The 12,521-nt window shown below is 31.8% G+C and overlaps 1 protein-coding gene across 4 annotated transcripts in view; it reads right to left on the bottom strand.

The window, feature by feature from the left end:
* Positions 1 to 344: 344 nt before the first annotated feature.
* LOC107993233 (cholecystokinin receptor type A-like) overlaps positions 345 to 12,521 on the bottom strand; it is a 32,402-nt gene continuing 20,225 nt past the window's right edge. For 2 of the 4 annotated variants that reach the window (XM_062086722.1, XM_062086725.1), the window contains 7 exons: positions 7,724 to 7,921; positions 7,080 to 7,265; positions 6,452 to 6,639; positions 3,977 to 4,204; positions 2,142 to 2,386; positions 1,221 to 1,351; positions 345 to 691 (listed from right to left, as the gene is read on the bottom strand). In XM_062086722.1, coding sequence (XP_061942706.1) covers positions 654 to 691; positions 1,221 to 1,351; positions 2,142 to 2,386; positions 3,977 to 4,204; positions 6,452 to 6,639; positions 7,080 to 7,265; positions 7,724 to 7,921 — 1,214 coding nt within the window. In that variant the 3' untranslated portion in view covers positions 345 to 653. Of the gene's footprint in view, positions 692 to 1,220; positions 1,352 to 1,411; positions 2,037 to 2,141; positions 2,387 to 3,976; positions 4,205 to 6,451; positions 6,640 to 7,079; positions 7,266 to 7,723; positions 7,922 to 12,521 lie in introns of those variants that run through there. The other 2 variants (XM_062086723.1, XM_062086724.1) reach the window with 2 other exon arrangements.

The following is a 12,521-nucleotide window of genomic DNA, read 5'->3' as shown; positions in this document are numbered from 1 at the left end:
ATAAACATTCCCTCGTTATCGAAATTATTTATCTCTCGAAAAACATGTTCAATTGCAAATAAATTTACCCCTCGTCGAAAAAAACTATAGTTTTATAAACGAAAAAAAAAAAAAAGATTTAAAAAAAATATTTTAAATCTCCATGAATAATGCTTTTTTTCATACGAAAAAAAAAAAAGAATTAAAAGAAAATCACTGACGATGATAAATTGCATTTTTCATAATCGCAAAAAAAAAAAAAAAAAAAAAAAAAAATTCTTTCATTTTTTCTACCAAGACTCAAAGGGTTAAAAATGATATACCGATTTACCCCCGAAAAAAAAGAAAAAAAAAATGTTCTTCAATTATATTATTATCTTGCTTTATTGAAAACCACATCGTCAAACTTGGAACGACGAGACTTACAATTTAATTACAAGATCGGGCCGCCATCAGTCGTAAAGGAAATTAAGATTGTCCGCGCAGGATGATCGCGACGAGGAAAGACGGTGCAGATCGTTAACAGAGAGGCATTTCCCTCCAGAATAGAAAGGAACTCTGTCCGTGGATGGACGCCAAGATATCTTTAAGAAGAAATCGTCCTGCTCGTTACCGGTATGGAACAAAGAAACGTTTGGTCTCGTATTCTCAGTGAAACACACGTTCTGCCTATACTAGACGCGGTCCTCCTCCTCCAACAGCCGTACTACTTCTGGAAACAAAGTAGTTTTCCTTTGATCATCGAGAGTAATAGTAATATCTGTACAATTAATGCAATTAAAGAAGTTATTTGATCAACCGAACTTCTTTCGGGGACACTTTTATCTTCTCGACTCTTGTACAAATTGACAAGAATTCTAAAGAACAATAGAGACAAAATATCTCTAACTAATTATAAGGAAAATGAAAATTTATGTTCATCTCGTATCGTATCTATTTATTGAATAAAATGATTTATATATGTATATATTCTATTTATTAATCGATATCAATGGCGTTAAAATTAGTGGAAATATTTGAATAACTGAACGAGATTACGCGATTCGATGCAATTTCGAGCTAATGAAAATTGTATCGAAATCGATCGAATTTCGATTCATTTACACGTTCCTTTCATCCCTTTTATTGCTTTGCTTCCGTTTCCAGTGGGCTTTCAACGCGAATATCATCGAGCAACCATTTCTTTTTTTTTCTTTTTCTTTTTCCTCAACGAGATATCAATCAAGACAAGATTACATTACCTGATCTGGTGGCGAGGGAAGCTTTCCCAAGATAAACTGCCGATTCGTTCCCGCTTAGCTCGCTGTTATTCCCCGCTTGGGCGGCATTTCTGGTCGACGCCATCGCGATATCGCTGTTTCTGCACCCTACTCTGTAAAATGTCGGAACGGGAATTCTCGTATGAAAAGAATCTTGGAATAAAAAATTCCTCTAGATTTTTCCATCTTACGATCGAAAATCGAATTCGAAACGCGATTGGATTTGGACATTTCGTTCGAAACATCGGATTGAACTGAAGGGCATATCTCGTTGCAATCGCGCGTTTCGATTATTTCGATAAACACGCTTTGTCTTTGAATTTTAATCGGTGTACTTACGTATTGTTTAACGTTTTCAGGGAACAAACAAAATCGTTTCATTTATTCGTCCATTATGTAATATACGTTTGATCAACGATCGACTTTTGCTCGTTATTTGATTCCATCGTCCGTCCATTTGCTCGTACGTTTGAACTCGCAAACTTTGTGCATCGAATATTTTTTCTACATCGACGGAAGCGTTAAGAGTAATAATGCTGCGCGAAAAATTGGCCTCTCGGCCAAAGGGTGGCTCGCAACACCCCTTCGCAATTTCACAGTGGAAAGTACATATCGCGCTCGATACTTCTCAATTTTTTTTCTCTTTCTCTCTTTTTTTCCGAACGAACCGCGATCCCCTCCTTCTCGAACAACGGAGCAAACCAAGATTGGGAAAAAATTGAAGCGAGATATAGAGGAGAGTAAACAAGACGTCCAAGAGTCGATTAAAGAGAGAGAAAGAAAAAGAAGTGACTCCGTCTAAAAAAAAAAAAAAATATAATTCGCGACGTTCGATACCTCTCGTCTCGATTAAATCACTCTTGTCCACGTTTAAGGGAGAGCGGGTTAAAGTGAAGCGTTTACCTCCAGCAACGGTGACAATCGAAAAGGCCAAGGAACGCTTGACGAAACTTTCTGTTCATGAAGCAATACGTGATCGGATTGCAGCAACTCGACACGTAGGCAAGTAATTGTACCAGGCTGATCCCCGTGCTGCCGACGGTCGAATACACGAAATCTGGCGCGAAAAGATACCAGGTATTGATCACGTGCAACGGTGCCCAGCAGACGAAAAATTCCAGCACGATCACGAACAGCATCCTTATCACCTGGGAACAACAAACAGGAGATGGAATATTTCGAGGCGGTCTCGTTACGAGAGACGGTCTGTCATTATTTATCAGAAAGATAAAGGAATGACGAGGAATGATGGGATCAGCTATAACGTAAGACTGGGTAAAATACTGGGCGTACGGAAATTCGATTTTAATTACGCATCCCTTTGACGAATACGATACGTCTATTAAAAAACAGATACGGGATTTTCCGTATGGCAATATCAAATTCTTTAAAGATAATTTAAAGATACGAATTTTCTTTTTTACCTCTTTTTTACCTTTTTTTTCTTAAAGAAAGTAAAGTAAGATTACTCTATTTTCTCGTGCCGCGTTAGAGACAAGGATCACTCTTTTTCGGGATTAAAAAAAAAAAGGAAAGGAAAGAAAGTAAGACTTTGAGAAGACTCGAAGAAATAAATTACAAAATTAGTTTGTCTTTGAAAAATTAAGTTAAGGAAACGTTAAAAGACAAAAGGGATTAAAATAAGAAGGAGTCATTTCGAGGTGGAATAAAAAATTTAAGGAAAAAAAAAAAGAAAGGAAAGAAAAAAAAGTTTTCACGATATTGCAACTTCTGCGATAAGAAGGTAAGGACCGATCATAAGAAATATGAAAAGTTTTGAGTTTAAAGTGATGTTAAACATCAAATAGAAATATCCTAAATTGCTTCCAAGAAAACTTATATCTATCATAAAATATAATTGGTTCAAGGAAAGGGGAGGGGGGGAAACGAAAAACCTAGAAATCTCGTTAATAACACGGCAATAAATTCGATATAAAATTGAAAAGGAAAAGAAGGAAAAGAAGAAAAAGAAAAAAGAGGAATTAATTTGAAAGAAAATTAATATTGTGCTGGATCATGAGAATTTATCGGTTGACATCTTTGTCTGAAGATTTTAATCGAGCCTGATACACGTCACAATGTTCGAGATGCCGCGAGTAAAATGGATGTGCATTATACAACAGCCTTCTGTCACTCACAAGGAAAACCAAGAAGTTAGATAAATGGATTTTCCACGGATCGAACGTATATCGAGAAGTAGGATTAAAGATGTGCATGTACACGAAAATCCTTTCTCGTGAAATCATTTTTGAACTCAAAATTGAGAAAAATCCATTTTATATTTATATTACGAAGTTATAATTTGTAACGATGAGACTAGTCACTTAATATTAACCGACTAGAAAGAAATATGAAATAATTTTCGTATTTCTTTAATACGAGTTCTGAGAGAAGCCATTAGAATTTAATCCAGGAATTTTAATAAAATTTAACGTTCCAGATTCATCCAAAATACTTAAAAAATGTACTAAGATTAATATTAATATTTCTTGATTTATAAGTAATAGAAGAAAATTTGATGGAAGATTTATTCAGATATGAGAGAGTTTGAGGTGCAAAAATTAATCAAAATAATATGATAAAAATTAATTTTAGAATTCTAGATTTATCTAAAATATCTAAAATCTATTATTTCGCAAAAAAAAAAAATATTAAATATTCATTTTTGGAGGATAAGGATCCAAGCAATCCTTTTTTTTTTTTAAGAATTAATTCTAGATTTATTTAATTTTACTTACTTTTTTCTTGGCTTCGATACTTTTGCCCATGTAATTACTTCGTATAATGTGTTGCCTATTGAATGGACAGCCCGAATCTTGTTGCTCCTCGTTGGAGGAATCTTTCGTATCCCTCGAAACACAATTATTTCCATTGCTACGAACCTGCACTCTCGATTCATTGGAAAAATCCGATCCTTTTAATTTTCCACCGAATACACTGGATACTTTCATTCTCGGAACGCGTATCTTTATGAAAAGATTAAAAAAAGATTTGATTTAATTTTCGAAAATCTAGATCACAATTTTTGATAGATGAAATTTTTTAAAATGTATCTCCAAAAAGAGTTCACCCTTTTCATTTCTATCGAGGAAAATGGAATATGTAAAATGAAATAAATGAAATACGAATTTTATCATTGAAACGATTTAAAATCCTCCAAATTTCACGATTTTATGGGCTGTTCTTGAAAGTGCTATTCGTTACTTCGTAAATACGATCGAAAATATTGTACCAAAAAAAATTGTTTGCGATACAATTCGTATTTTATTTACGGCAAAATTAAAAAAGGAAAAACGGAAAAATTTGCGTAATATACGGAAATTAGATTAAAAAATAATAATAATAATAATAAAGAAAGAAAGAAAGAAAAGGGAAAAATAAAAACATTTTTAATAAACGGTTAAATGGTTTTTTCAATTTATTTTTAACCTAATCAAAAGGGCATTTTATTTTTCTATGATATTTTTGCGCGTATTTTAATAAAGAGGATAAAGTTGAAATCCGAACGTGAACAGTCAATAAAATATCGTATTTTCGTTACAAAAAAAAAAAAGGACTTTGAAAATAACGAACGAATAAAACAGGGATGAATAAAAATTTCTCCCTATAAGAAAATACGGAGTCAAAGATTAAATCGATTTATGTGGCAGACGAGAACTAATATTGATGCAAATTGGCCGTCGAGCTTTTAGATACATATGTGCTCATATGTGCGTGTATATGTGTGTATGTGTGAACATATCGATATTTAGAAAAATATGGCCAAGTGAGGAAAACAGTTGAATTTTATATTTGAGATTGAGGATAATCTATTAAAACAATTGAAATTTTCTGCAAAGTATTGAAAAAAAATCTCATTTCAATAAATATATAATAATTCTAACTTCTCTAAGATCGTAAAGATATCTTTTTATGGAAAGTAGATATGAAAAAATGTACCAAAAGTGTAATTATTATTTGTCGAGAAATCGGTAAGTCGATGGATCTTTAGAATTTCTTTTTTATTTTTTTTTTTTCCTTCCCCTTTACAACGAACGAATTTATGGATTTTTATGAAAACTGGTATGCGCTTAGATACAGCGCGATCCTTCATCCTTTTCTTAGCACCGTTGATGGAACACTTTTGGATATTTCATTTTTCAATCTTACGAAACGGATGCACGCAATATTTTATCACGTTTAGCGGCTTCTCTTATTCCGATGGCCGCACGTGTTTCAACGGCATCAAACATTCCATCTATTGCAAAAAATGTAATATAAGATCGGCGAGGAAAGCGTGAAAAATTGTGCTAATTTAATTTAAAGATTGGTCAATCCAATCTTTTCGAACGAACGAAAAGATTGGTATTTTTTTTTTATTATTATTGTTTTAAGAGAATTATGTTCCTGGAACAATTTTTACTTTCATATCGTTCGGAAAATTGAGAAAAATTGAAGCATGGAGAAAAACTTTTTAACGAATTTCATGTAAAAAGTTCGACATTTTTCAAAATTGCGAAACAATGAAGTTTATTCAGATAGATACCATCGTAATACGATTTTTTCAAAAAATATTAAAATATCCTGGCTACCTTAAAGAATGTTTAATAACAATTTCACAATTATTCACAATTACACACCATTAATTTCTCTCACTTTATAAAATCGTATTGTTATTTATAATCTATTCGCGAGGTATAATTTAATGAGTTAATCATTCAAAAGTTTTCCATAATATTAATTAATACATCTCTGATACCCGCAGGTGAACGCGAAGAATAAAATAAAAAAAAAAAATTAACGTCAGAATAAAAGGAAAAAAACAAGCACGCGATCTTTCATATTTACTTTACTTATTCGAAAAGTTTAAAAATTCGCGGAAAAATTACGAAATAAAAAAAAAAAAGAAGAAGCAAATAACGAAACATCCCATTAATCAAAACTCTCACTCCCATTATCTTTCTCACTTTCAACCTTTCAAAGAGAAAAAAAAATATCATAAAGATATAATAATCCCGGAGGGGGGATTGGACTCGATATCTTATCGACTTAACAAAGATTCAAAAATTGGATCTCGCTCTATAGACATCCGCTTTTCCACGGATCGACCGGCCGAAATGTCGTGTTTCACGTGTGTAAACGTGATTAAATAGATGTCGTGCGACCCCTCGCCCAGTAAAAAATCTGACGACCCACTTTCTCAGATGCCCCTGCCCACGATATTCGGTCGCCACCTTTCTCACCCTAGACGCCACTCCCTGAGGAGAGCCATGGTAGTATCCGTGGGAGGACGAGGGAAATCCTCGCCTTAATCTCGAGGATGCGCCGCAAGCATTGAGAACGACCGTGGTGTTCGCCCCTCCATCACCTTTGTCATACGTGGAATTCTTCGCCGTCGCCCTCGCCGATTCTATCCTCTCAACTGTAATTCGAGCGCTCCGTTATTTGGATAAAGATTGAGAAGAGCGAGAAGCAATGGTTAATGGTTCTTTTTTTTCTTTTTTCTTTTCTTGTTTTATTGGATCGTTGCATCACGCTTGATTTGCTCGTTCTTTTCTTTCTTGTCTTTAATTCCGCGCGTTATTCTGGATGGATTCGAGTTTGTTTGCTCGACTTAAAATGTGTTTGCAAAGAAATATTTGCGACCATTGGAATCTCTACTCTCTTTCAGAAGTATTTACGAACTATTTTTTTATCGTTCGAAATATCAATCACGAGAGAAATATTTCGAAATAGCCTTTGAAATTTAACGAATTCTCTTTTCTATAATTCGAAATATTTTCGAATATGTCGAATCGTTCCATCTTTTTTTTTTTCTCGATTTTTGATCACACTCGAGTTAATTAAAGATTAAACACTTACGACGTTGCTGACAATTGGACGACTGACGAATTTCCTGCCGTAATCCTCTCCAAAGTTTCACTGCGATCAAAGAATAAGCCAGACTCATCACGATTAAGGGAACTAAAAGCAGGGTCCCGTCTAAGAAAAGATTATAAGCTCGCTCGGCGCCAACGCTCGGCCATTCCTCTCGGCACTTTTGTCTTCCTGTAAATGCACGCTATTCAACTTCCTATAAATTTTCACGAATCCTCGAGACAACCTCGAGGTCGAATATACGAGAAATTCGTTGGAACGTGTGAATTTCAAAGGAAGAATTGCGATCGGATTGAAAAAAAAGAAAAAAGAAAGAAATATCTTTCCTTAGTGTCAAACTTCGATTCGAATATCTATTTCTTCTCTAATCGTTGGGTGCAAAAATATTTCGGATTCTTTTTAAATAAAACACTCGATTGGATTCTATGTTCTTTTTTTTTATAGGTGTTTTATAAATTTCATCCAATCTTTCTCAAAAATTAGAACGTGTTTTGTAAATCACGATATTGGCAAAGAAATTCTTATTTTTCTAAAAAAGACTATACTAACGAGTTAAGACTGAGTTAACAAATTAATCGTTAAAAGTGTCGTTTAAAAAATTAATTTAAAAAATTTTAAAAATCCATTACCATCGCGTATACTTTTTAATCGCGAAACAACAAGAATTGGCGCATTCCACGTAAGACTGGCTGTCCAAACCACGGCAATCATTTTATAAGCATGGAACTGTGTTTGCCATCTTCTCGACTTCAGTGGCCTGCAGATGGCAAAGTAACGCTCCAAAGAGATGGCGACCAGTGTCCATACGCCGACAGACACCGACACGGCTGAAAAGAAGAAGAGATGAAAATATTACTCTCGAATATTATCTTCAAATGAATTTTTATTAAATTCACTCACCAAAAAGAAGGACACTTGTAATATTAAAAATAAACGATCTGAAATCTTTATCGAATATTACTTGAAATATTATCGATATTCTCTGTGGATGAAAGATATACTACGTATAAAAGACATAATTTATATCTTGATTGTCGATAAACGTCAAATTATTCTCTCGATAAACACAGCATAGATAATTTAATCCCCCTTGGATACATTAATTCTCTCGTTTCATATCTTTCATAATTCCTGTCATTAACTATATGTAATTATATCTATAAAATCGTTCTCTATTGTGCGCCGAGTATGAATACGAAATCTTGGCTACTGATAATATTCAATCGCCGATATAGAATCAATATTTTCCCTATAACAATAGTTTATCTTTGAGGACAATTAATAATTAATTCTCGCTCGTGTGAATGGAATAAAATATAAATAATTAGGGAGGATCGATTGTTCGCATAAAGATCGTATTTCTCTTTTCCTTTTTTTCTTATTATTTATTAATAAGAAATGATTCCATAGAAAGGACGATCCAGTGATGAACGAAATAAATAAATAAAATGATTAAATTAGAGAAATTTATTTCGCAGCAACGTCGTCTACTATTTTAATTGTACCACCATCCATTTTATTTGGTTGTGCAACTTCAACGTGAATTAACGATTCTTCTCGGAGGAATATGGAAACTAGTTTCTTCCTCAAATTGGGGCATTAATCTCCATTACCAACTGTGTTCTTAGCATAAGTTTTTACAAAGAGTAAAGTATGCACACAGTTGGGATCAACCGTGAAATGCAAACGAAAACGATACGAAAAGTTTTAAGGCGGTGAATATTTTTTCAGAAATTCAAATTTATTCGAAACAAAATGATTTCTTGCTTTTCGCATTTATGAATGTGGATTTATATGAAAACGTATTCGAGATACAGTTCGAGATCCAATTTTCTGCCAATAAATTTAATATCATCTCGAAACGTATGATTCAACATAATCGTAATCCTAATATCTGGGGAAATCGTGCGTGCTCGTTTTTTTTATGAGCGTGATAAAATTGTATTTAATACCCAAGTAAACGTAGGATTAAATTTAAACAAGCTTATTCATTGTTGATTTTAATTATCCCATTCGTATTCTGTATTAAGAAACGTTCTTCTTAATTAACGATTAATCAGATTTTAGATTACAATTTGAATTTATAATTTAATACAAGTGGATAAATATATGTGTATCATTGTATAATTAATGTCAACTTCGATCTGTCGTGATTATTATGTAAATAAATATTAAATATTCACTATTTCTATTTTATAAAAGTTATAAAGATAAATGCAAATAAGATATTTCTATTTGCTTTTATTCACGTTCAATTTAACTTTTCAATAATGGAAATCTTTCAAACGCACATTTCACAGAGTGTGCATATTATTTTCCGTGCGATGAAATTCAATGTAAAAAGTATCAAGTCCGAGAAGAACTTCGCGATTCTTCAAAATCATTGAATCGATGCAATCGATGAGTCTATATTCTACTATTCAAATATTTTAATGTACAAGATAAACATTTAACAAATATTTTATATATTTGTGAATTTTAAATATTTAAAACGAGTCGCAATTTTAATTAATTTCATATCAAAGAAAGAAGATTTTTGTTTATGTTTAAAGAATAGAAGTTTTGTTTAATTAATTAGAAAGTTTATAAAACGAAAAAAAATACTTTAAGAATTTGGAAAGAAAAATTATCAGTTTGAGAGCCAAGAGACGAGGAAAAAGTGTATTAGAAAGCAGTAACAAAAGTCGAACATGCGCATTCTTTGAGATCGAAATATATGTATAAAACATTCGATAAATTTTTATTAAAAACTTTTTCAATCATCATGGTTAGAGATTCGCGTTACGATTTTTTACAATTTAAAATGTTTTAAAAAAGATTTTTAAGCAACAGTATTATAAATAGATAAATGTATTACAACAAACTTTACGAAAAACGTAATTTTTATAATGCGAAATATTTTAATACTTTTATTTTTGGGTTCGAATTTATCTAAATAAATGCAGAAAAGAAAAATTCATGTGGTTGCCATGAAAAATATTCCGTACTCGAGTTTTTTGCAGTACAAGAGTTTCGTGGTTCGTTGCACAATTGCTTCAAGCTTTTAGAATTAATGATAGTGTTCGCAGAAGCGAGATTTCATTTGAACAAAGGAGGGGGAAAAAAAATACTTCCCCATTGCTTCGCACATAAGATATCTTTCGAGAAGATTAATTATCTCTAACTTTAATTAATTAAATGATAGTTGAGTGAATTATTTCGAAGTTAGAGTTTGCAATTTTGATGAGCCAACAATGATACTTATGCAAATTTCTATCATTCTGTCGCTATTTACTAAACAGTGATTAAAATAAGATATAAATAAATATGTGAAACGATAGAATCGTTAAAATAATAATATTAAAATAATTCATAGTTACGTTTTTATTTTACCGTTATGAAAAGAGTATCAACATCTGACGAGATACCAGAAATTATCATTCATATGATTAAGAAATCCTATTAAATCCAAAATTCCATTAAAATTCCTTTTATATTCGTTTGAATCGTGGTTACTTTATTCTCACCACGACTATTTTATCCTATTGTTTGACCCTAACTTTCCTATTCCACTTGGCTGACCACGACAGTCTCTTGTTCTATTTGTCTACCCTATTCTACTTGTCCAGTCATGCTGTTTTATAATCTCAAATGGAAGAGGTCGAGTAGAATGAACCAGCTGTGGTCAAACAAATAAATTCTTAAGAAAAAAGAAAACATTTAAATAAATTAAAATAGATTTAGAAATCTGAATATTTTATCTTCCACATATAATATTATATTACTTTCTATAAATTAAAATATTTCATTCCGTTATTATTAAATTTTAACGCGAAATTTCATTATAATTATTATTTCCACGTTATTTGTTGCCCAAAAAAAAAAAAATTCAAAAGTATACGCGGCCTCGATATTTTCACACAGAACATAAAAATATTATAGTTGTATCGTTCTGTTGTGACGATTCGATGGTTCATGATGCATCAGTTTACTAAAAACGAAAAATATATAAAAATATACGCTTGAAAACGCGAAAGATTTTCTTTCTTTACACGTAAATAATACAGGTCATTCTCGATCACTTCGGAACTTTGTTAGTTTTCTATAGGTATTCGATTACAAAACGTATTTCACTAGCGGTAGGTGATCTCGTTCCTGTTGCACTTTCCGTCTGGCTTTTCCCCAAATAGTCGTTTTCTCTTTTACCGGTTCATAAAAATTGTTCGTGTCCCGCGCTAAAAATCGATCTCTCAACACTCGTTAAACGACGCCGGAAAATAAAACCTTTTTTCCCTTCTCTTGAAAAATTATATTTTACGAAAGGAAATTCAAAAGATAAACAACTTCGATACAATTTCGATTTCGATTTATCAATTCGCGTTAATTATTAATTATTATTATTAACTATTATTATTATTATTATTATTATTAATTATTATCGATTTATCCACAAGTTGATAAATAAAAAAGGAAAACTTTAATTTAAGCTACTAATATATTCTGAGACGAAGTTTGGGAAACAACAGTTCGGAAACAATGATAATTTCTATTCAAGTACACGCAGCACGCCTCAACAATCTTGCCTCGCCTTGCGTTTAATTCTAAGTTAAAGGTGACCACCTAAGCAATATAAGCTTCATAGCTTAAGTCAAGGATAAAGAGCGACATTTGCGTGAAAAAATTTCTGAATATTTAAAGTAAGTATCGATAATGATATCTATAAAAAGATAAAAATTTCTAGTTCTAGTTTAAATAATAACAATAAAAGATGAAAAGTGTACATCAGGAATGGACAAGGAAAAAGGATTATATTTTTTGTTATAGTATATATATGTGTGTGTGTGTGTTTCATACTCATTCGTACGAAAGAAAATGATAAGAAATAGGATACGATAAAAATAAGAAAGAACAATATATCAGTTCGAACTGCATTCCATAAGAAATCACAATGGGGACAATAATATTTTATTTTTTTATAAAATCAATTTTACTTTTTTTTCAAAAAGACGTATTTTCTTCTTTACATCGAAAAGAAAATTGGCAGTTATACTTTTTTATTACTGATAACTGAAAGAAAACAATTAATAAAATTCATACAAATTCAGAGATGGCCTCGGGTAAGAGAAACTTGTTATCAAGTCAAACAAAGGTTCAAATTTCAATACACTATGTCCATGTTTTGAAAGAATATTTGATATTTAACTTAGAGCCTGGGGAGAGTTATCGAGAGTGAACAAAATATCGTTTTAAAAATAATTATTATATTTAACAATTATTATTATTGCGATACAATTTAATTTTCTTAGACTGGATTATATATATATACATCACATAGAGAAAGAAATTTTCATTATATAACTTCGATGCAGTTAAGGATTAAACTCTGCACAAATAAAATTTAATCGCGTAATATAAACTCCCAATGTTTATTACCGCCTACACGTGTTT

This window comes from Apis cerana, linkage group LG16 (genome assembly GCF_029169275.1).
Source record: "Apis cerana isolate GH-2021 linkage group LG16, AcerK_1.0, whole genome shotgun sequence".
NCBI classification, from domain to species: Eukaryota; Metazoa; Arthropoda; class Insecta; order Hymenoptera; family Apidae; genus Apis; species Apis cerana.
Note: the sequence above shows the minus strand (reverse complement) of the source record. Positions and strands in the feature narration are given on the sequence as shown.